The 25,237-nt window shown below is 41.0% G+C and overlaps 1 protein-coding gene across 1 annotated transcript in view; it reads left to right on the top strand.

The window, feature by feature from the left end:
* Nucleotides 1-25,237, top strand: part of slc25a26 (solute carrier family 25 member 26) — a 50,988-nt gene that overhangs the window by 18,837 nt on the left and 6,914 nt on the right. The window contains exons 7-9 of the mRNA XM_026168664.1: nucleotides 12,125-12,169; nucleotides 18,975-19,044; nucleotides 21,809-21,873. Coding sequence (XP_026024449.1) covers nucleotides 12,125-12,169; nucleotides 18,975-19,044; nucleotides 21,809-21,873 — 180 coding nt within the window. The remainder of the gene's footprint in view (nucleotides 1-12,124; nucleotides 12,170-18,974; nucleotides 19,045-21,808; nucleotides 21,874-25,237) is intronic.

Below are 25,237 nucleotides of genomic sequence, written 5' to 3' on the forward strand. Positions count from 1 at the left end.
TGAATCTCATTCAGGTGACTAGTAAATGGGGAATTACAAGAACAAGTAAACAAGTATTAGAAAAGTTTCATACTTTTATACCATAGTATACTATAGTGACCATAGTAAACATATCACCTGAACTATAATGTGTTATAAAAAAAAAAAGACAGCTCAGCCCAGTCATCTGAAAATCTAAAACAAAAGCCAGTATTGGAGTAAATGATGAATTAGAAATGAATTAAAGGAACCGTCTTAATGTCATTCTGGGTGATCCGGTAACTGGATATCTGTACTATTTATTGTTTTTGAGGCGCATGAAGACTGAATAATGATGGGTGTGTTAGTTGAACTAAGATTTAAGATGTCTTATCCATGAAGGGTGTGTGTTTTTATTTCCACTAACGATGTTTCATCTCAGCATTATGTTGTGCTGCCTTTTGTCAAGCCCTTCAACGGATCAATCAGGCCCATACATGGTCTTGTTTTACTCGTGTGTGTGTGTGTGTGTGTGTGTGTGTGTGTGTGTGTGTGTGTGTGTGTGTTTTTTTCAGAATAGTTGCGTCACTGCCAGTATGCACTTTTCTCACTGTGGAGATTCTGTTATTTCCAGCTGTGCTGCTGCTGTGCTTATCTGATTCCCAGCTGATAAGGTACAGCTTGTGCGTGTGTGTGTGTGTGTGTGTGTGTGTGTGTGTGTGTGTGTTACTTTTCAGCTGGCCAACTGGTTAGCTGGAATGACTCTGGTCTGTGTTTTATTGCCGTGGGCACTGCTCCCAGAGAGCACAGTGTGTGTTTGCTCCTCTGCTATGTGGGTTTCAGATGGGCATGTGTGAGTGCCATGCTGGAGATATAAAAGCAAGCGGCCTTGTTCTGGACCTACCTTAGTGCTTTGCTCTTACTTTAATAACCTTACTGAAATTGGCACAATTGGTTGTTTTTTTTACTTTTTCCTGCATAGTGTCACTGATGCATCGTGATTTCCAGGTTTACTCCTTCACCTATAATACTTCATGCTTGTAACCAGCTTGAATTAGCCTGTCACTGAAAAAGCAGCTCCTTCAGAGACAAGCTGTGGTACCAAGGGTGTGTGAAGGAGAGATTTAGCAGGTGGTTCCTTCCCGCTGCTGCAGACCCCATGTATAAATACACATGTGTATATACATATGCACTCACTGCTATATCTCAATGTGCAATAGTTTTCAGTCAGACAGTGCAAAGCTTCTTATCTTGTCTCCTACTAAGCATCTAAAACAATTTAATGTCATCCTTTGTATCAAATATAAACACACGTATTTAAATTATATTTCTTTCTACAGTCTATAGTTTAGTTTTTCTCCTCTACCTTATGTAGTTCATATTTTTCTTTTGTTGTGTAGTATTGGTGTTATAGGGTATATTGCATGTATTTTTTGTTTTGCTTCTGTAATAATGTGAGTTTCCCCATTGTGAGATTAATCTTATCATATCAGCCTACTATCTTAAACGATGCCTTATGTTGACTGGTTCCAGAAAAATCCTCGTTGAAATGTTTTAGCTGAGTCACATGGCAGTTTTGCAGATACACTTAAAATATTTTACCCTTATGACCTTCCATATCTGTTTTGTGTGTCATAGTTTTGATTTTGATCAGATATTATCTACCCAGGGTTTCTCAGATCTCAGTATCTCTGGAAGCTTCTCTTGACACCAGCTATCTTTGGTGCTAACAGTGAGATAGTTGACATTAAAGAGAAATGCTCGCCTGGTCTGAGCTACTTTATCATATGAAGAAGACAAAGGAGATGTACATTTGAATTCTAATGAGTTTAGTCAACCAGAAACCTCTGAAAAGAGTGCGTGTGTGTGTGTGTGTGTGTGTGTGTGTGTGTGTGTGTGTGTGTGTGTGTGTGTGCGTGTGTGTCGGTCATTACTTTGAACATGCCTGCTCCAGTTGCCCTGCTGTATAGTGTGCTGGGAAGACAAGTACCAAGTGTCCAGCTCTCTAGCCTCAGCTAGCCTCCTTGCCTGCGCCTCAGCTCCCAGCACCAACATGTTTTTCTATCTCTGTTCCCTCATGTCTCGCGCTCAGCTTCAGACCGAAGTCCTGAGGCAGCAATACATCTCTGTTCCTGTCAACAGCTAATTGGTCGACCCTCAGGGCATCCTGTATCACACCACATCACCATTGATTGGCTAATATGCCCTTTGCTATTGATGTCATCCATCAATGGCTGTGGCGGGTCAAACCATCATGCTTTTAAGCCAGCCATAGAATAAGTATGACATTTACTTCATATATAACAAGTTCAACTCAACATCTTCAACGTTTTTTTTTTTTTTTTAACTAAGTTTGCAATAATTTTATATATTTTTCCTTTTGACATCATATGTGGATGCCTTTGCTTCACAACAGTGTTGCATTTGCAGTGGGCTAGACTTCACGTCGTAAAGGCCGAGTAGCATCGGGTATCCGTTGATAGGACCCTTTGTGTTTTTGCGTGTTCTGCAGTATCGTGTGTCCAGTCTGAAGCAACAAGCTGCACAAAGCTGCACACAGGTGGGAGGAAGGGGGGGGGGAGATCTCCAGCACAACATAAATATTATTCAGTTTCTGGGAAGCATTTCTCTCATGTCGATGGAATTGCTCTCTTGAATCTTTGCCAGCACACTGTTTCCCCACCACCACCTCCTTAAGGCTTTTCTTTTCCACTCTTTCTCAGTCTCTCTCTCTTCTTCTCTCTCTCTCTCTCCAGCTTCGAACAAGTCTTAATTTGTCAGGACTATAACTCCGATTTTTGGTGGGCCGTGGCAGCTTATGGGAACCCAACTCCAGCTGCCATTTGATTGGCTCCAGCGTGATGTGCCGGCGCTTAAACCTCTCCCTATTTTGGCTTGTTTAAACATACGCACACACGCTCGCTGCCCTTGGCATTCAACACTGTCAGGTGGAATTCTTCAGCAAGTGCAGTCACACTCACACTAGTTTTTACAGCGCACAGGGGCTAGAAACTTTGGGATGAGCTATCGCTTGTCGCTTGCGGCTGAATGCTCCTCGCATTTACGCCGTATAGACCTTAAAGGGACATGCGCTTCTGCTGCCGGATGCACGGCAGATGTACGGCCTCCAACCCTCTTAATCTGTGACAAATTTAGGTTTGGTGGAAAGGCTCTGAGAACAAGGGAAGTCCTGCTTTTTTTGTGTTGTAGGTTTAGGTTGGATAAGCTTATGATTTGTGTGAAGCGTGCCTCAGGGGAATCTAGAGACAGGTGTGTATGTATGCACATGCATGCCTCAACTGACAAAGCATATGGGAGTCTGTTTTCTGTAATTGAGAGAGCAGGCCTTGGCTTCTACTAACCGGGACTATACAACCACCAAGAGAGAAGTAATCGAGCCTTCTCGTTTGCCTCTCTCTTTCGCTCCCCCACCCCCAGGCCAAACAGAGGCCCAGAGAGCCAGATCAGGCTCTTTCTATTGATTTACTTTTATGTGTGTGTGTGTGTGTGTGTGTGTGTGTGTGTGTGTGTGTGTGTGTGCGTTTGTTTGTGTTTTTTAAATGTGTATTTGTTTATTTATTTAAGAAGACCTGAACCTTTCTGTCCCTAGAGTGTACTTAGGTGCATACACGCACGTACACACAGAGGATCCCTTTGTCTCTCTTATTGGACTGTACACATTCAAACTCCTCTCACAGTCCAAGGCAGGTTTTTTGTGGTTGTTGTTTTCTGTTTTTTTGCTGCGTCACTGCAGGATGTGAGATGTGTGATCACTCCACTTACTACCTGTGTCATTACTACAGATGTACAGCGTTTACATGCATGGTGTGGAGCCTGTGCAGAAGAGGAAAATAATTAACAGCCCCTTGAAGATTTAAAAAAAAGGCCAGGTGGAGTTAGCTAGCTCTGTTTTTAAATCATGGCACTACTTAACTGTTGTTTGGATAGAAATATAAGTACGACTGGCTTTAGCGAAGTGTAGAAATTTCCATTTTACAAGTTTTACTTTGGGTTTTGATTCGTCAAATTGTAGCCAACTGGTCTGGAACATGTATACGTATCAATCGCATCCCCTGACCTGTATTTAAAACAGGCCCGCTGTGTGCTCAAAGCTCAGGGCATTGCAACATGCATCCATATCGCATGTCAGTGATACTTCGTTAAAACAGCACTAACTAGCAGCATGCCTGTGGTGAGTGTGTTTGTTTTTTCAATGTTCTTTCGTTCTCGCAGGCATGCACAAACTTGTTTTTAAGCGATCGATTGTTTTCGTATTTTTGTCTTCAGCTGCCCTTGCACGCAGACCTACTTTTTATGTCAGCAGATAGTCCAACAGGTCTGGCTTCTTCTTGCTCAGTGACTTTTTAGCGACTGTGGTTGAGCCCTTGGCACCATAACCTACAGAAGCGTCCAACACCACCTGCCCGTCTGACATGATTAATGACTTTATCGACTTTCAGCATATTAAAATATGATCTGTCTGTTTGTTATCAGCGTGTCACCGCAGTCAGTTCCTCGTCATACTTTCGTGACACACAGCAGATGGAATGTGGGTGTGTCTCGATGTTTGTGTGAGAAGCGTATGCACGCGCTCATGTGTCTTTGGAAAGTGAATCCGGCTTGCAGCCCTGTTGCATTAGCAGGTAATAAATGTGGACTTAGACTGTGGGCTTTGCTGCGCCTGCATAACCCGTGTGTGTGTGTGAGAGAGAGAGAGAGAGAAAATGGTCCATAGAGGTCTATAGTCCTTCTTCCCTTCGAATAAGGTTCCTACTGAATGCTTCACCATCTGACTTCCATCTGCTTCTTTTTTAAAAAGGTTCCTCCTCTCCTCTCCTTTCCTCTCCTCCTATTTCTTAATTGGACCATCCAAAGTCAGCTACAGCTCTTAAGTGACTCACTGTTTCTTAAAATGACTATTTAAACATTTGGAAAAGACCTTATGTTTGTTTTCACTTGTGCATAAATTGAATTTGACGTAACATACGTGGTCTCATTTGAAATGGTACATTTGGTAAATTCCAAATCCACAGATTTAGGAGGTTTTGCCAAATGGATTTGGAATGGTCGTTGAGTATCGAGTGCTAACTGAGGATATGCTAGACTTCTCTGCCTCATGAATCATTTGCTCTTTGCTCATTTGCTCCACATCTGGTGGCAAGAATTGGGTAGGGGGGAGTTCAAGATTGCACCACCGTGTCTTGACTGAGTTACAATGTGAGTATTTATTATTTGTGTCTGGGATTTCAAAATGTAACTGTAAAAATCTTTGAGAGCATCCTTTACCGTCATTGTGATGATGGCAAACAGTGTCATCAAGACCACCCGGGCTTTTTTACTTTTTCATTTTTTCATTTTTTTTAATTTTTTTTTTGTGAGACCATGAATTGTGTGTTTGAACACATTTTTAGCAAGGTGGCAAACCTGGTGTGTGTGTGTGCGCGCGTGTGTGTGTGTGTGTGCGTGTGTGAGAGAGAGGGAGAGAGTAATGTGGTAATAAAAACTGAAGCTGGGTTTCCACAAGGCTCAACCAAGAGTGAATTATCAGCTCTAGTGGAGTGTGAACAATCAAATTTGCACAACTGGTAATATGCTTTTTGGTATCACAGATAATTAAACCAAGCTGTGTGATCCACTTAGGGAAAGATACACCAGATGTTAATTATCCACTTGCCACAGTTAAACACAAGTTGCGTTTAAATCGGTCCAATCCCAGCCTTTATGGATGGAAATGATAGCGTGTGTTCCAGGTCACCACTTTAGCTTGGACTGGAACACCGTAATAAATGTTAAATTAGAGTAAGGTATGCATTAGGCAATAAATCCTCAGTGGATGTGCTTTTTCTCTCTCTCTCATATTGTAACATTCAGACCTTAATCTAACACGCTAACACAGTCTCATAAAAATAATAGCTGGATTTAGTCCGAGATTTTAGTATGTTTGAAATGGCTCCAATACTAGAGAGAAGTAAACAGCAAACCTTAGTAAATCATATTTGTGTAATTTTTTAAAATATTTGCCACACAACATTTTGCACTTGGAAACAAAAGCTCCTTCATAAGGCAGCTGAAAAAATACTTGGCTCGTGACTGAAAGTCATAAACTATGTCTCTTTTAACTCAGTTCAATTCAATGTATTTATACACCGACAAATCACAACAACAGTTGCCCCATGTTGCTTTATATTGTAAGGTAAAGACCCAAAAATAATATACTCCAAGAATCAAATGATCCTCCTTGAACAAGGACTTGGTGACCGTAGGAAAGAAAAACTCCCTTTTAACAGGATGAAACCTCCAGTAGAAAAAGGCTCACAGAAGGGAAGCTGCAACCAGTGTTTAGTAAACACAGAGTGTAGCTTTTTTAGGAGTTTTATCAGTAAATCTGGCTCTAAAAGCATTTACACATCGGATGTGTATGTGAATATTTCATGCATTAAACACGTTCATACCAAATTTGCAGCATTTTTTTTTCTGCTCAAGTTTAATTTTTCCACATTTTTTTAAATGCAAATAAACAGATGTGACCAATCAGGCCACTGCATTTGCCAAGAAGTGTACATGTAGCTCAAAAAGGCCCGGTACTGAATATACAGATAGTAAAACAATGCTGTTAAAACTCAGACACACAGCTAGACGCTGCTCTGGGTCAATCAGCTTTCTGACATTGTTCCTATGCTTCCTTATGTGTCCCAACTCTGCTAACAAGAGCTCAAACTGCCCCACTGACATCCTGAAATATGTACCATTGCTTCAACTTCTGTATCAAACCAAGAAATACTCTCTGCTGTTGCCTTTTAATGAGAATTGAATGAAACCAGAATCTTGGTTTCTTGTTTAGAAACATTAGGACCAGCTCATCATGGCTTGATATTGACTTCATGTTTTTCACAGTGAGGTTTTTGGACAAGTTTGTATCTGAAAATTTTTTAAAAACACGCTCTGTGTGGAAATGGCTTGATTGACTAAAATTGTAGGGAAAACCATGTAGCTTTTAAGGCTAACACTGCTAACATGCTACAGCTAGCGTACCTCCAAGTGGAGCTTTTGTAAATTTGTGTTGTGTGTAGAATTTATGAAACTTTGTCAACAGAAGTAGACTTCAGACAGTTAGATAGACAGATATTTGTTACTAAGTACTATCTTCCAAACAGTTTAAATCAAAGTACATCAAATTCACACACTAATCTCATTGGCTAGTGTATTATGCTAAATGTCAGACGTATCAAGGCAAATTTTTAGATTTGAGTTTGGCCTCAAGTGAAGTTGATTTTGGAGTGCTAACCCACAGTAGCCCAGTAGCCCAGTTTCTAAAGTAGGAAAGCATTCAACGTTGAGGGCTGACATACTTTTTTTGGAAAGAAAGCTTTTGGAAAAAATAAACCATGACTTTCATCGCTTGGTTTGGCCATCTATACATGTGTCTGCTTGTCTCAGTATCCATCTCACTTACTATTTCTCTCCTGCTAAATGCTCATCAGTATGCAGAGGCTGCAGTATGACCTATTAAAAGTCATTTGTCAAATTGCAGCCAACTGGCCTGCCTGCAATCAGGCTCAATGTGAATATATTTTGACATGTGTTTTTCCTGCCCTCCGCTGAGTGCCTAAGGACCTGTGACAGCCCGGAGCCTCTCTGAATACTAATAACGTTAGGACTAATACAGTTGGCAAGGACACACACACACGTACACACTCAAAAAACACGAGCACTGTCAGCAGAATGACACAGCAGACGCAATCTCCATATTTGCATTATATCGTACCTGACAGTCACAGCAAGTGGCACTGTCACTTTTGATCATTTGTGAAATACATCAGCGAGAAAACAGAACGCTGCTCTTCATACACACATGCGCACACATAAGCAAGAATATGGTTAAGCACGCCAATGTATTCATACAAAAAAAAAACAACTAAGGCATGCATATGCAGGATAACGGGTCTGAGTGAGGGCCCTGTTTGTTTGTCAGGCGTGGAGTCCTGTCCCTGGAGGATTACTTGAATGTACAGATGAGTAGGTACTGTTGGGCAGTGCAGCAAGAGCTGGAAATACATCATAAACTGGAAGGTTTATGATCTGTTTTCTGGTTAAAATATTTAAATTATTTGCCTCTGCTCCTTAAGCATGTGTGTCCTTATTTTAATGTCAAGTGATACTTCATGTTTGTAGACCTCAACAACGTGATTACTGCACTGGGTGTGTTCGCCTCCATGGTTATGATTCGGTTGTAGCCCGTGCAGCCATAGAAGTCTACTGATTGGCTCAAGCTGGGGTTGAGCTAGTAAAATGTTGGCAAGCAGAGAAAAACCTCAGTCTTTTTCAGTGGACATAAACAATACTAGTTCTCAGCCTTCAGGGAAGTATTTTATCCCACTTTAACAAACAGCTACTCATTTGTGACTTCCATGTCAAATAAAAAACACAAGGAAACAAGATAGAAATGTCCTCTTTTTAATTAGCTCTTAAATTGAGCCTTAATTGATGAGATAATGATGCGATTCTCCTCGCCTGTGTGGCCTGATAATCCTAACTTTCTTTTCCATTTAAAGGAATTCATTAAGTCATGTTTATTAGGATAATCACAACAGCCCTGGACCTTCCACACACATGCACACGTTAACTTGGCTTCACAGAGCTGAATAGCCCATGGTAGCTGAGGCATTATATGAGGCGGTGGGATGAGACAGAGTGAGCAGTTAGCACCGTGGGGGAGTATGGAGTTTATGCAGCTTGGCTGCCTTCATCCTAACCAGCCTTAGAATAACCCGGGATGCCTGCATGGCCTTGTGTTAGTCTAGCATGACATAGCTGAGGTCTAAATGTGCCCTCAACACTTGTGGCAGACGCGTCTGTAACTCAGAATATCAAAACCATGCTGTTTTTGCCCACTGGCAAACACTTTGGTAAAGTGTGCCATGAAATTTAGCACCTGCAACCATTTAAAAGCAGCAGTGCACAGAACAGTACACTAAACAGTCATTTGTTCAATATCGAGAGTTAAGTGTAAGATATTTTCATGAGGGATTAATGGTAATTTTGTTTTTATGCTACTTTTACTGTCCCTCCTTCACTTATAAAAGCCAGTTGGGCTTTTTTTTTAGTTTTTCCACCAGCACTGCAGAGGGCTAACGCTCCAAAAAAAATCTGTAAAAATAGTACTTCCCAACTTGCACAATGATCCAACTGAATAATAACAGTCACACATTATCCCTGAAGAATAGTCATAGTCATGTTTTCCAGAGGATAGCAGTTGAATATTTTAGGCCCCTCTTTATCTGATTACAGTGTTGTTGGTGAAATTGTGACTTATAGAATATGTTAGGTTTCTCTCACCCTTTCTATAACATGGTGCAGGATTCAACTCTGTAACCCTTGAAACTGTTTCTGACTGGATGTGCTTGTTAGTGAGGGTTCCTCTCAAGAAAGACGTCCAACTGCGTCTGCATTGATTTATATCGAGGGTCAAAACTCATCATTAAGGGTACAGAGGAGGTCATCAGACTTGATCTTTATACGGGACAGAGTTTAAAACAGTTTGTCCCACTCAGCAGTGGCTTGAACTTTCACTTAGTTTGTGAGTAACAGCGAGTCAGTCAGGTGTGACATGATGTGCATGTCTGTCTTTTCCCAACAATGGAAAATAAATTTCTCTTCTGGGCTTTTTTTGTTTTGTTTTTTTCCCCCAAAGTCTTGCTTGTGTTTTTAGTTCTTCTCCATGGTCTAAGAAGCAGAAGGGAAAGCAGAAACACATGTTCAGTCCCCTTTGTTGTTTTCAGCTTCCCATTCTGTCTCTACCTATCTTCAAAATTTATTCCTTCTTTGATCTCCTTCTGACACTACAGCAACCTCAGGTTAAAGCATTACAGTAGAAGTGCAGAACCTCACATTAATGCTGTAGAAACAACTCTATAGCCGTTAGCTCATATGCCCTCCAGCCTGCGTTCTTGATTTTGTAACTCAAGCAGACATTCTTCTAAATGTCACATGGAGTCAGGTTGGTACGTCTTCCCAGTTCCTCGGTTTGCCTCGGTTTAATGAGAAATTACTCATCGATTTTAATCAGACCTCATGTGGTTTTTCAGATGTTTCATCTTTGCTGGGCAACGCGCTCAAAAAAACGAGCACTCCTCTCCAGCTCAGTGTGCCAGGAGTGTCAAAGCGAGCCATAAATCACCGGTGGATCATTCTTTCCAGATCCTCTGCTGAAGCCATCTGTCTTTGTCTCGCTTGCTCTCTCTGTCTTTGCACTCACTGCAACCAAAGATTTTGTATTTTTTGGATGAAATTTTGTAAATTAATATGTAGTAAAAAACAAAAAACCCTGTCAGTTGCATTTAAGGCTAAATTTAAACAAGTTTTTGATAATTAATGCTTTTTTCAGTTTGTAAACAGAAGTTACTGTCACTTTATCTGTGCTGCATCTATCTGTGCCTTATTTAAGGTGACGTTACAGTAGTTTTGCACTTATGTGCACAAGAATTCTAGTATAAAATATAAATATAAAACCTGTCAGGATGTGTTTACTTAGGTTGACTCTCAGTTTACTTTGACTCATATCAGTACAACATGTTCCCCTTGCACTCAGCAGCAATACCCATTACCCCTCCAACATCCCTGTACTCCCTCTTTCTCTCTCTGTCCGTCTCTTTTCCCAGCCTGGAATAGCAGAACTCATCAGGGTGGTAATAAAACACAGGTGCACTTTTATAACACTCCACTTTCTGGGGGCTGGATACCAGGCTTCCAGTATGTCCCAAAAATTTTTTTTTAGATAATCTTAGAGGAGTGAGAGAATTTGCTTCTGTCTGCACAGATAGACCAGATGGGTGAAGATTTCTGACCTTGCACATGCCAGGCCCATTTATCAAGGAAAAGTCAAAAGCCGCCTGCAGTATTTTCAGCTTTAACGCTTGAGTAGTAACTACACTAATGCAGAATTGCATTTAAATCTAAGGGTCTAGGTGAGTTCAGGTGTAGCTGCAGTGCCTGTGTGGGTGGGACAGTGTTATGGGGATTACTTACAAACATTTTACAAGCAGTGGAGTACAAATGTATCAGTAACAGCTCTAACCTGTCATGGATGTCTGGTTTTATTCAGTAGGTGTTTCTTTAAGTTTGAATCTGTACCCCTCCCACCTCCACCCTCCACCCTCTGCCCCTTCGTAATACTATCTCATGTTCTTTATTTGTCATACTTGCATTAGGTCTTTTATCAGCTCATCTCAGAAACTCAATTTCCTCCACTTAGTTGAATTTGCACTCAATTTGACAGCTTTATGTCTTTACTTTAATAAAACTCTGGGCCTCTATGAAGATCTTTAAAAGTCTTATATTAAACTCTTAAAAAGCAGATGCCCTTTAATTGAATCTACTTCAGAATGAGTGTTTATATGAGGTCAGTGCATTTGGACTAAGCTCATTAGGTGGCGTAAACACACTTGGTGCATTGTCTTTGTGCTTTGGCTGACTCAGTTTTTGCCAATGTGCTAACATGGTCTGATGGAACATGTTGGAGGGGGTGGTTCGGATGGATGAACGATCCTGTTGTATGTGTGATCAAAGCCTGATGACACAACTCACTGTCACTTTATTTATTTCTTCCTTTGCTTTTGTTTTTTCCTGTCTTGCCTGTCTTCGTCCACTGCAGGATGACAGGATATGTGCGCGTGTGTGTTTTCTCTATTTGTTTGCTTAGTACACAAATGGAGAAAGTATACTCGTTCCTATGTCTGTGTGTGTGTGAGAGAAAGGGAGAATGTGTGTGTGGTCTGACTGCGTGTCATTTGCACCTCGCCTTGGCACTGCCATCGATTTCTTTCCACTGTAACTTCCTGCCTGAGCCGATTTAGTCTTTCCAGCAGCAACACACACACTCCCACCATCCCCTCATCCCTCTATTCCTCTCTCCAACTTTGCTCCATCTATACATCCATCCATCCGTCTGTCAGGACTGCCAGACCACAGCCCGTCTCATTCATTAATCATCAGCACTGAGAAGGAACAAGGGAGCAGTCAGACGAGTTAGAGGAAATAGAGAAAGGTGGCAGGAATGACAAGTGTAAGAGATTAGAGGTTAAAGATGAAACCTGAACCTAAAGAAAATGAAAAACTAATGCTGACATAATGACGATGATTAACACTCTGCCTTCTTTCTTTTTTTCAGATCCCATTCTCTCTGGTTCAGTTTCCGCTTTGGGAATATTTAAAGGTATGCATCTATCTCTTATTTTATTCCCTTTTGCATCTTTATTGCTAATCTATTTTATCAGAGTAGCATCATTTCCAGTGAAAATTATGTCGAGGATAAATCCACTGTACAGTCAAAACTCACACATTTACAGCACGCTCACCCTCTGCATTCTCCTGTATCATTGTGGCAGGCCAAAATGGGACTTTGCACCCCGGTTTAATGGCTTGTCACGACTGTCATCAAACCAGCCTTTCGATTTATCACGAGCTCTGAGAATAGCCGTGTTGCTCTTCCTCTAGCTTTTTCTTGCTTCCTCTCGTCCTTAATGTCTTTTTCTGCCCCATGTCGCTGCTCTCCCCTCGCGTTTCACAGATAAAAAGCCATTTCTCTCTGAAAAGATGGCGTTTTGTTGGAGTGACATCATGTCTCAAGGGCGCGAGAGGCGGCCAGTCAAACATTCCATCAATGTTGGGAGCTAACGGCCGAGCGAAGGCGAACAATACGGCGCACAGCTGTGTGTGTGTATGCGTTTCTGTGTGTCTGTGCATTTGCGGGAGTTAGATTTTGTCGTTCACAAGTGTCTCTTTGTCCCTCAGTCAAAGGCCTCCTCTCTCCAGGCCATCTGGACACATCCGTTGGTGGAGAAATGAACTGCTGGAATCTGGACCTCTCCTCTCGAGCCGTTTTTGAGTTCTAATGGCAGACTAGCCAAGAAAACAGATGAAAATAAAAACCCAAAAAGCAATTGCTTAGAGGCAAGCAAGTTTTTACTGCTGTTTCTTCAGTGACCACAGGGATGTTCAAGAGGATTTCTCCAACAAAAATAATGTGATATACTTTTAAAAAATGCTAAACCGAAGGAATTTGAGACAGTGCATGTGTGTGGCATGGTTTCCCATCTGCTTCACGGCATAGTAATGTGCTGCGTTATGGCTTTTTTTTTTTTTCCTTTTTAATTTCACATGGAGGCAGCACAGCTGTCAGAGAGAAGGGGGGAAGAAAAGAGAGCCAAATGAAGAAAACCCACGACCCAGTGCTGTTGTCTCATCGTAAAATGGCCAAGCATCTAAATATCTGCATATCACAGAGGCAGCATTTTGCAGACACAAGTAGTCAGGGAGTAAATCATGAGGGAATCGGTCACTACACTGAGATTTAAAGCTTCTCCACGCCAGATTTCAATATCCATGTGAATAATTCTCACGGTTCTTTCACACATTAATTTCACAATATTTTGGTTTTCCCGCAGTTGTTTTCCCAACAGCATCTGCAGAATAAAGTGCACAGTTTGCTCCATCTGTTCTGACCTCAAAAATAACATTAGCAAAACAGGAGGGTGTAACACTTTTAGGTTATGATTGAACACCAACTTAGACCCACAAAAAATCCAGGGAATGTGGAGTCAAAGGCATGATGGAAGCTCAAAACGAGCCAGTGAGATAAAGCACTGTTTAAAAAAAAAAAAAAAAAAAATCTGGAGTCATTTCTCCTCCTTACTAATATTTTGCTTCCAAGGAGCTATGCTTTCTTCTGTTCTTTAAAGTGTCTTGAGCAATAGTTCTCCATTCCTTGAGTTTCGAGGGATGAACCAGTGTTGTCTACATATAACAGATAACTTAGCAAAGAACCAGTCTATAAAAATAACAAAAATAAGTTTCACAGCCAAAAAATAAGTATTTTTGCTCCAACAAGAAGGTTCCAAAAGAGCTATTAGCTGAAAGCTTTCTATATGTCAGCGTGGTGTAAAACGTGTCGTTAAGAAAATTCAGTTGATCCATCTACTGCTGCTGAAACTGAAATCAGATGATCATCAGATATGTGGACAGAGGAGGTCAGGAGAAAGCTACAGCAGTGAGTCTCTACAGCTGTCTATAAAGCTTGGTGGAGGCTTTGTCATGGTTTGGGACTCCAATCATCTAGTTCAGCGGTCCCCAATCTTTTTTTGAGCCACGGACTGGTTTAATGGCAGACAGTGTTTTCATGGACCGGCCTTTAAGGTGTCGCAGGTAAATACAGTGGTCCCTCGTTTATCGTGGGTGGGTGTTACTTTCTAAAAAATAACCTGCGATAGGTGAAATCCGCGAAGTAGCCAGCTTTAATTTATACAATTATTGTAGATTTTTTAAGCAATGTTCCCTCTAATTTTTCATGTGTCGGAGCGAACACACAAATTCCCTGAGCGGTCTCTTGGACCACTGTGAGCAACATTAGACGTGTGCACTGTGGTCACGCCAGCATCGAATCCATCCAAGTTACATGGTTTATTAAAATAATCTAATTACAGCATTTATGTTAGACTACTTTTAATTAAGTGCTTTAGCCCACTTACAATGAAAATTTAAAAAAAGAATCTTGTTCTTGACCTGTGCAGCATGTTAACACTATTGGAACTAAAAATAACTTGAACTCCAATTTATAAACACAACTTTTTTTTTTTCTTTTTTTCTTTTTTTAAATAAAGCTCTGACTTGTATTAGGAGTCTGTGGTCTTGGAGAGAGTCCTGTAACTCTCTGTCTGCAAAACACAGTATATCAGAATCAGAATACTTTATTGATCCCTGGGGGAAATTATTTTTTGTTACAGTGCTCGTCTCTCACTGAACGTGCCAGCATGCAACAGCATAGAGGATCGCACTATAATGACCAATGTTGGGTAATTAATTATATAGTTAACTGAGTTATGCAAACAACAAAGTTTTTTGCAGCTGTTTACCTAAAAATGCAGCCAAGGCAGTGTTTTTAAATAAACATTTCAAACTATTTACAGAACAATCAGCTTGTTCTGACACACACAACAAAACTATTGACTACACTACACGCTAACTACACAAGATTTGCGCTAAACGTTGCAAATCTCTCACATCTCAAACCACTGCCGTCACTCCTAAAACTTCCCCCTTCCTAAACAACTAAATGCCATGTTGCCATATCATTTTTTTGATTGGTCAACATGATACATTTTTCCACCAATAGGAAAGGGTGGGATTTTTTTTTGGTTTTGTTTTTGCTCACAGGCGGAGAGTGCTTTGAGCGTTTTCCTTATAAAACAGTAAATATAAACAACATCTCCAATGGTTGTACACGTTGTCATTGACGTGGCTTCACTCCATATCAGGCACGCCGCTTTGCTAGCTGAAACACCGGTGTCTGCACATAAGGACGCTGTCCTAGCCTGTCAATGACGTTGATTAGCTGCGTATATACGGATGTGAATCGCATTATTGGCTGGACTATGGGATAAGGTGGTATCGTTCTAATCCCATAGTCACTTACTGACTAACACTGCAAAACAGAACTGTTAAAGTTTTAATTTTAATGTCATTTCAGGTTGGATTTTTTTTTTTTGTGCGCAAAGCAGATTTTCTGTGCGCAGAGACCGTGCCAGCAGTGCGCAATTGCACACGCGCGCAGCTTAGAGGGAATATTGGTTTTAAGGCTGTAAAACCCCTCACTACACACTTTAGACACTTTTCTCAGAAAGGCAGGAACATTTTCACACTTTTCTCTCTTGTTTAAACGCTTTCAATGTTCAAACCTTCGTAGAAAAATAAGTCCAGTGTTATAGAATGAAACCAAAGGCACACGCAGTTGCCTTAGGGTGCAAAACGTTTCGTCGACATTGTTGTGTTTGTTGGGGAAACAACTTACAAACATATAATGTAACACTTCAGAGTCACACTGCTAGCGATCGACAATTTATGTAAATTTGACGAGCTGAAGCATTCTGTACTGTAAAGGAGACACGGCACGAGATTGACAGTGATTGACAACGGTCTACAGCCAATCAGGAAACGGAATACAATGCGCTGTAAGAAAAACGAAATCATGCAAAATTGCACCAAAAAAAAGTTATAGCGAGGGACCACTGTACAACAAAATAAAATGAACAAGACAAAAACTGGTATTTTGTAAATATAATAATAAACGCAAATTCACTGTGTAATTGTGTAACTTTATTAGCAGCGTCCTTCTGAAATGAGCCAACAACATTGAGAGTAACATCCTCCTGTCTGCCCCTTAATGCTGTCTGGTCGCTATGGTAAGGCGTAAATATTTCTTTCAAAATAAGACACACAACTACAACACGGGAAAAGACCCAGGGAAGCCGAGTTAATGATAAAAACCCTGAAAACCATAAATTTCACACCCAAGCCTCAACTGGTAGCTGGTACCAAACGACTCACGGACCGGCCCGTGGGTTGGTGACGGAACAAAATGCATATAACATCCAAAAAAGAGCTTTAAATGTCCTTCAGCCTTGATGAACTATTCCTGAAGGCTACTTAAGGAAATTAGAGGAAAGCTGTGTTGAAAATTAAAGGTGGTCATATTGACTTTCAAGCTTGCTACACTATATACTGTGTTTCCACTTCTGTTTTGCACATGTATTAACCCCTGCACCTATTTACCATTTTCCTAATAAGATATATTGGGGTTTTTTAAAAGAGGGATGGCTCAAGACTTTTTCACAGCATTGCATCTTTACTAAAGGACGTTTCCCAGGACAGAAATTCGAACATACACGTGATATACACAGAGCCACCGCCCACTTTCCTGTGGGAAGGCAACCAGGTGCAAAGGCTGATCCTGACACAAGGGTTCAGAGGTCAAAAAGTTTGTTTTCCCAGGTTTACTCATTATTATTTATTCATGAAACGGGCAGTAAGGGAGGGGGAGAGTCGGAATAGGAGAGAAACAGAGGAATCCCCCAGCGTGAGGCCTTTGATGTGGAAAACAAAATCTCCTTTTTAATCTGCCCTCTAATGAAATACACATGACATATCCTGAGCTCATCCACGGCCTCTGCCTTTGCTTCTTCCTTCTATCTTTCTCTTTGTGTTTACTTGTTTGTGTGTGCACACGTGTGCGAGAAAAAGAGTAGAATGAGTTAACATGAAACAGATTCAACTTGTGAAGGAGTGAATAGACAAAGAAAATATTAGTAATCACTCCATGCTGTTGCTCAATTGCTCTCACTGAGAAGTAATCATTACTTGCAGCACCCGAGGCAGCCCAGCTGTCCACATGTATTTTATACGCAGGCTAACCTTGCAGAGTTGGGCTCCTCGCCATTTTGCCAAAAGTGGTGAGGGCAGAAAAAGAGACATCCTCCCTTCTCATCCTGACTTTAATCTTAAAACAGAAACATCAGGTGGTTTCACTCAGTAGCCACTCTTAACTGTGAGAGTTTTTATACACAGTAAGTACTTGGAAAATACACTTATCTATATAATATAAACAATATATTCTATTGATACAATTCTGGGCTGTTTTTTGTCGGTGTAGTTCGGTCTGTAAAATTGCAACGCTAAAATAATTTTCAAATCTTTTAGGATATTTAAGGGGAAGAATAAATATAGCTCCAATCACACAAAAAATCTAGTTTAATTACATAAACTGTTGTTGCATGCAAAAGTTTCCTCATTTCTGAGAAAATATTAAAAAAAACCCATAAAGTTAAAGATTCAACATTTCTTTGGTATTTGCAAATACTACAACAAAAAAAAGAAAAGTTTAGGGACTGTCATGGTCAGTTTTTTTTAACATCTGCTTCAGAAAAAAACCTACTGAGGCTTTTCTTTGGCTGGTGAGTCACTCAGTTCTTTTGGGGGGGATTTTTATCCATTCTTACTGTATGAGACACTTGTGGGTTTTCATTTTAATTTAATTCAATTTTTTAAATGTTTATGTTGGATATTGTGAAGTTCATGCAAGCTTTTGTGTTTAGTATCATATAGCGTTGCTAAGGCTGTTGTTGGTTATGAGTTAGCCACACCTTAATAACAACCTAATTAAGGTGTTGTTTTTTTATTTTGTTTTTGTGGGGTATTTTGCATTTGTTTCACATTCACTATATGTGGAGACGTAACAGTCACCAAAATTCCTTGACCGACTTTGAAATTTGAAAAAGAACCGCAGGCCTAGTGCCTTGGACAGTTTTACCAACAACATCAACATTTTGCATACCAATATTCAACAGAACATTTATATAAAGAAAGCTTTAATTAGTATATTGGCCACAAAATAAATAAATTATAAAGTCATTTGTCTGAGATGAACACTTGTAGAGATTTAAAGCCATTTAGCAAATATAGTGTTCTAGCAGGCTAATAACATACTGTTAGCTTAAACATTTGCTAATTAGCGCTAAATGCTAAGTACAGCTTGAGGCTGTAAGCTGTAGCACCTTTAACTGTACTTAGTATTTAGTGCTAATTAGAGGATTTAGAATCCTCCCCACTATGTGTTAGTATGTTAGTAATACCTTTATAAGCGGTTTGATTTTAAATAAAAAATTTAGAAATCAAAGACAATAGTGAAACACTTCTAACCATCTTTTCATTAAGAATAAATCTGCTACTGTGATGTTCCATAAAATATGTAAAGAAGCATTTAAGTAGGGGTTTACTGACACAGCTGCTTGGCCAGTACATTGATTTTGAGCTCCTGGTGTAAAACTACTAAAGTGTCAGTATATCCTAATATAATTTAATAATTATACTGAATATCTGAGTATGAGATGACCTGTTGTACTAAGTATATTCTCTTGCCTCCCTCTTATCCCACACCATGTCTTGGGAAACAAGTAGCATGACATCACTGGGGAGAAAAGGCAACACAAAAATAGCTGGACAGCTCATTTCCCAGCTGTGGGCTCTAAACCCCAGACCAGACCAAGGTTCACAATATGTTTTCAATGTGTCTGATAGTCCCACTAACTGCAGTGTCTCTCTCTCTCTCTCACTTCCCCCATTTTCTTTCTCTTTCATCATCCTCCTCTATCTGCAACCCTCTCTCTTGACATTTCTTCTCTTTCTCCCAGACTCTGTGGTCGTCGAGGCAAGGTCACACGCTCTACTCTTGGCAGTCAGCAGTGTGCGGAGCTGTTGCAGGTGCAGGGGATTATATGCTGTGCTGGGAAAGAGGCAGAGAGGGAGGAGGGGAGGGAAAGGGGTTGGGATGGATGGATGGATGGATGGATGGACGGACAGATGGATGTTAGATAGGATAGGTGAATAGATGGGCAGGAGGGCAGCACAAGTTTACCCAAAACCACATTATTGCAAGGTTTCTCAAGTGTGAGCTCTGCAGACAAATCCCATTCTCTCCTCCACCCGGGATTTGCTAAAGACGACTAAGGAGAAAATGAGAAAATGAATTCCAGTATTTTTCTTACACACAGATGGCATTAAACTGGCAGTCCTCGGTGCATTGATCCTGGATTGTTTCCACAACAGAAAAGTCACATTATCACAGTTGTCGGCTCATTCAGCTAGTGACTATTATTCCACTGCAGACTTTATTGTTCTGTCTTGATCTGGGTGAATGGGATATACAGACAACCAGAGGAAAGGACGGGAAGCATGAGATGGAGCCGTTTCTGGCCACGCGCCCCTGCAGCGCTGTGACATCCTGGGCACTGGAGCCTAAGCTGCTTTAAGAAAGGGAGAAAGAGATTAGACAGTTTATTAGAACAAAATTCACAATGAGAATTTTTTTTTTTAAATAAATGAGGTACGGATGCACCTTCTTTATCCCAGATCTGGGAAATTCTTTTGGTTTGTTTTTTTACAAAGATTTTACAAAATTAAACTAAACAAAACATTTTCAGGAGGTAATACATTTTACTGCATGTTGTTTTTGTACTAGTTGTAATTAAATGTAGGGTTTCAATTCATTTGGAGAATAAATGGAACTTTGAAACACGACAGGCTTATACTAAATAGAGTTTGTAAAACTGATTCTCTGTTATCATTTTAAAGAGTTTTGCTTGTTTGTTTATTATTTGTATTTATTATAGTGACTTGTCGTACTTGGAGTTTCAGTGTAACCAGAGAGAGAAATCTCGACCCGGGGCCATTTAAAGCGGCAGCGCTGTCCTTCATGGAAGAAAATCTGCAGCAACATCTGTCTTTCCACCCAGTCTTGCATTTTTTGAGATAAAAAAATTAAAACCTGAATGTAAAGACATATTTCAGCAAAAGAACAATTCTGTAGTTCAGTCTGTGGAGCATTTATTGGACTTTTACAGCTTTCAGTCCATAACTCTTAAAATGCTACAGCATGCCAGACAGGACAGGAAGATGGAGGTTAGGTGATCTGGGGGCGTGATGCTGAGATTGAAGTGTGACTGATTTAGAGAAAACACACAACACAGCACCCTGAGGAATTGGGACGTGGCCTTTAGCCATCCCCCATCTGGGCTGTGGTCTCAGTGAAAGGAAGATTGTAGATAGAGATGCTTCAAAAGAAACAAGTGTGACAGTGGGTGTCATTTTAAAGAGGAAACCCCGTTTGGATTTATTGAAGGATTTCTGCACGAGCTGGCTTGAACCTCTTGTGCAGCTAGTAATTGTGAATGATGTCAAATTGCTGCACCTAATTCCTTGTTTCGTTAGTTCCTCATGAAATAATACAAAATCAGTGGATCAAGACTGCACTGTTCACTATATGCAAATAGTATTTGAGTATTTAAGCAGTCAGGCGGCCTGGTCATTGGTTTGAGAATATGTATTTGTAGAGAGAACAATGTGGGGTGAAGGATCGGGGGGGCAGGGTGCTGTGGGTCCAGGGTAGGAGTCAAGTTCACGTCCCTACGTGACCAAGCTGCTGTCCAAGAGGGATCCTCAAGTTTCAGTCACTTCCCCTAACATTGCGCTTCACACTCACTCTCTCTCACTCATACATAATCTGCTTGACGCTGGAAATGCTCACACATGCGTGTTTAATCATCCCAGATATCTCTATGAGTATCCTGCGTTGATTTATGGCAGCTTTCAGCCTGTGTAGACACCATCATATCAGTCACCTTCATCACCTTCACGTCCCCCACTTACCAAGTGTAGATTATTTAATTGAGCGCTAGACATGTGAGATTATTTATTGGGATGATCGTAGTAAAGCATGCCACAGTAAGACAGCTGTACTGTTTTATTCTTGAACTTATCCCCCTCCCACAGCAGAGAACAAAAGCCATCTATTATAATTAGCTATTAACTCTAAACCCTAACGCGGTTTTCCTGCAGCTCCACCTCACTTACAGTCACATTGCTCCTCAGTGGCCCATATAGATATGTTTACCAAGAACAGTTGCTATGTTTGTGTCAGGGCGACACACACGTAACACACACTTTCTCAGTTATACACACTCTTCTGCTCACTGGAGGCTGCTCTGGATTTTGCTGCCTATCCAGCTTCCAACTTGGAGTGTTGGGAGGGAATTTGGGGTGGAACGTCTCTATAAAGCTCACAGGAGTGAGTGTGTGTTTTAGGGGGTCTGCGTGGCTTTTTTTTGCATGCATGTGCATGTAATCAGGTGTGTGTGTGTGTGTGTGTGTTTATAGCTCAGGGGAAGACGTAGGCTGGACGAAGCTGTAGAAAAGGGGGTGCTGGGAATAGAAGCGCGTCTCTGGTTTTTGTGGTCTAATAACAGGGGAAGGTCTGGGACTTGGAATATTATGATTTTATGAACTTAATGGAGTTGAGGGCCAATAGTTCTTGTGTTTATTGCTGAATTAATACATTACTGTAACTGTGGTTAAGTAATTGGTCTCTTTTATGGGTTTATTTTTAATATTTAAAGTCTGTTCTGAGAGCATAGAGTAAAGGCCTCTTATGTTTTCACTTTGCTGAGCGCGTTTGTGTGTCTTTCTGTAGGTGCAGTAGCCGCGCTTGTTACCACTCCTCTTGACGTGGCAAAGACCAGGATCATGCTCGCAAAGGTATACACACTTTAAACACGGCCACACAGCACAACGCCTCCTCTGGCAGCGAATTCATAAACACTGCTGTCAGGTGATGCCTCGCAGGCGGGGAGCTGAGCGACCCCCGCAGTGGTCGTGAGCACGTTTTGACAGTGTCAGCATGCAGGACCGGAGCAGGCCGAGGTAGCGCCGGGACATTAGTGACACCTGTGTGCACATATATCACCTCACCTGGAATATGGACCATTTCGGGAACACGCTGTTTGTGCGAATGGTTAGTGTTAAGAGTGCGGACATGTTACTACTTCAGGAGAATTTCCATCCCAAGGCTGCTTGTCACTGAGAGGTGAAGCAGAGGCCCATTGTCCCTCCGGTTAACTCTCCTACTATGTCCGTCTTCCAAGGCGTCCCCCCCAAAATCCTCGTGTTCTGCGAATCCTCCTCTTCCTCCCTCTCCAAGCCACCTTTTTTCTCTTCTGGCTCGCTCTAACTGTATGTCTGGCTTCCCTCACTTTGTCCTGTGTGTGTGTGTGTGTGTGTGTGTTTGTGTGTATAAAGGGTAGTGAGTTCAGAGTAACCTCAATCGGCCCCCCACAGACACACACACACACACACACACACACGTGCACACTTACACACTTACACTGTCCTTGGAGAAGACACAGTGTTCCATTCCCACCCCGTCCTAACTAATGAGACACTGGAATTAACATAAGACTCCGACAGTCTTGATCTCTGGTGAGAAGCCGTTGGCTGTAGGTGGAACACTGTGTTACAGAAGCTTCCTGTAAACATTATCTGAAACACAGCTGCTGTAATTTAACCACCAGCAGAGGACTTGGCCTGCATCGAGTTTCAGTTATAACTTTATAAGGCCAAGTCTTTGATTCACTAAAGGCGCCACAGGTGAGAAAAGGAGAGTGAAACGAGAATGTGCTGCTATGCCGTTTAAAGCGCTTCTACTTCCTGTTTAAAGTCTGTCCACATCCACTTTACTACAAGGAGGATTAAATGTGTGCATCTCAGACTTTCATTTTTTGTAATTGAACTCAAAAAATGTAAGCTTTCATATATGCTATATTCATGACATGTAAAGTGAAATAACTTCAAGCCTTTTTTGTTTTAAATTTTAGGATGATGGCTTGCAGTTCATGACAATCAGAAACTCAATATCTCAGAAATGAGTGATTATTAATCTCCGGCTCTCTTATACAGTGTGTCTTTTGTCTTGTCTTTCTCCTCTCACGCTCAACTGGTTGTGGCGGATGGCCTCCCTGAAGCTGCTTCTGCTGGAGGGTTTCTTCCTGTTCAAAGGGAGTTTTTCCTTCCCACTGTCGCCAAGTGCTTGCTCACAGGGGCTAATCTGATCTTTAGGGTTTTTTCTGTATTATTTTAGAGTCCTTACCTTACAATATAAAGCACCTGGAGGTAACGGTTGTTGTAATTTGGTGCTGTAGAATTAATATTAATTTGAAGTGAAAAGTCTGCATGAATCGTTGGACTTCAAACACCTTGGATTCTGTGCCTCTGCATGCTTCCTCCAGACTCCAGGACCTTTGTTTTTCAGTAAAGGAAAAATGTGCTTTGATCTGAAAATAAGACTTTGGGCCGCTGAGCAGCAGTGGTTGTTGAAGCTTGTGCTTGTTCCTGCCACACTTTCCCCTTCCAGTCCACTTGCTTTTTATTCTTCAGCACAGCACTCTACTAACATCCTACACATGGAGGGTGTCAGTGATCATCATCATCATCTGGACAACGGTTAGGTCAGCAGGCTTTCCAATCGTGGCGGCGTGCACTGAACTACCTTTGAGTATAAATACTGTTGAATTGTAATTTAGTCAAACTTTAAATGAAAAATTCTAATAATTTGAGATACTGGATTTTCAATTTTCATGAACATCAATCGCTAAGCTAAGCTGCAGATTTTTTTTCTCCAGTAACCTCAAATCATTATGTTTAGGAGTTAGGAGAAAGTGATAATAATGCCAATAAATGTCTATTTATGATTAACAGTTTAAAGCTGTGATATTGAGTTTATATTCACCAACCTGGAAACAACAAATCTTTGGCATTTTTTTTTTTTAAATTACTGAAAACCCCCCCAGAAAAACATCATATTTAATGGCTGTGATGTATTTCCTGTCAGCCAAATTAGCAACCAGTGGTCCCGATAGTTCTTAAAGTGGTGCTGAAAATGAAATTGTAAACTATTTTTTGTGAAAATTATAAATTATTTCCTGTGACATCAGAATTTATACTGTCCCGATCAAAAGATCAAGACCACTTGAAAAACTGCAAAAAGCTATATTTTGCATGGTGGCTTCCAAGTAGAGCTTCAACATGCAACAAGAAGAAATGGGAGTGAGATACAACTTTTTTTTTTAACATGCAGTTTATTGAAAACAACACTTAAACTGAAACAGGCTGTTTTACAGCTGATCACAAGTTTAGGACCACATGCATTTAAAAGGCCAAATCTGTGCAAAAATGTGGATTCATTGTCATTTTCTGTCAGGTAGTCACACTGTCATGACGTTCTGATGGCAAAGGCAAAAAAACGTTCCCTTTTTGAACGTGGTTGGGTTGAACTGCATAAGCAAGGTCTCTCGCAGCGCGCCGTCACTGATGAGGTGGGACACAGTAAGACAGTTATTTGGAATTTCTTAAATGATCCTGGGGGTTATGGAACGAAGAAGTCAAGTGGAAGACCCAAAAAAATTTCACCAGCACTGAGCCAGAGGATCCAATTGGCTGTCAATCAAGACACCGGACGATCCTCGAGCCAAATTAAGGCCCCATAACCATCAGACGGCATCTGAAACTGAAGGGCTTCAAAAACAAATCTCCTTGAATGCCACAGAGCTGACTTTTGGACTTTCCAAGCGAGCACCAAACATGGGACAATAAAAGGTGGAAGAAAGTTTTATTCTCTGATGAGAAAAATGTAACCTTGATGGTTTCCAATGTTACTGACATGACAAGCAGAGATTTTTTCTATGTGCCACAGCGGAGGGGGCGCCATAACGGTCTGGGGTGTTTTTTCCTTCAGTGGAACAACAGAGCTTCAGGAGGTGCAGGGGCGTCAAACGGCCGCTGGCTATGTCCAGATGTTATAGAGAGCATCCCTCATGACTAAGGGCGGGTTTGGTCCTAAACTTTTGATCAGCTGTAAAACAACCTGTTCCAGTTTAAGCGTTGTTTTCAAAAAATGTTTTGTCTCACTCCCATTTTTTCTTGTTGCATGTTGAAGCTCTACTTGGAACCTTGTTAAGATCCAACTATGCAACATACATTTTCAAGTGATCTTAAACTCTCATTTTTAGGGGCTCAGGTTTGGTGTCGCTCGGTTGGCTCCTTGTGGGTGACAAGTCCAGGCAGGAGC

This window comes from Astatotilapia calliptera, chromosome 5 (genome assembly GCF_900246225.1).
Source record: "Astatotilapia calliptera chromosome 5, fAstCal1.2, whole genome shotgun sequence".
Lineage (NCBI taxonomy): Eukaryota > Metazoa > Chordata > Actinopteri > Cichliformes > Cichlidae > Astatotilapia > Astatotilapia calliptera.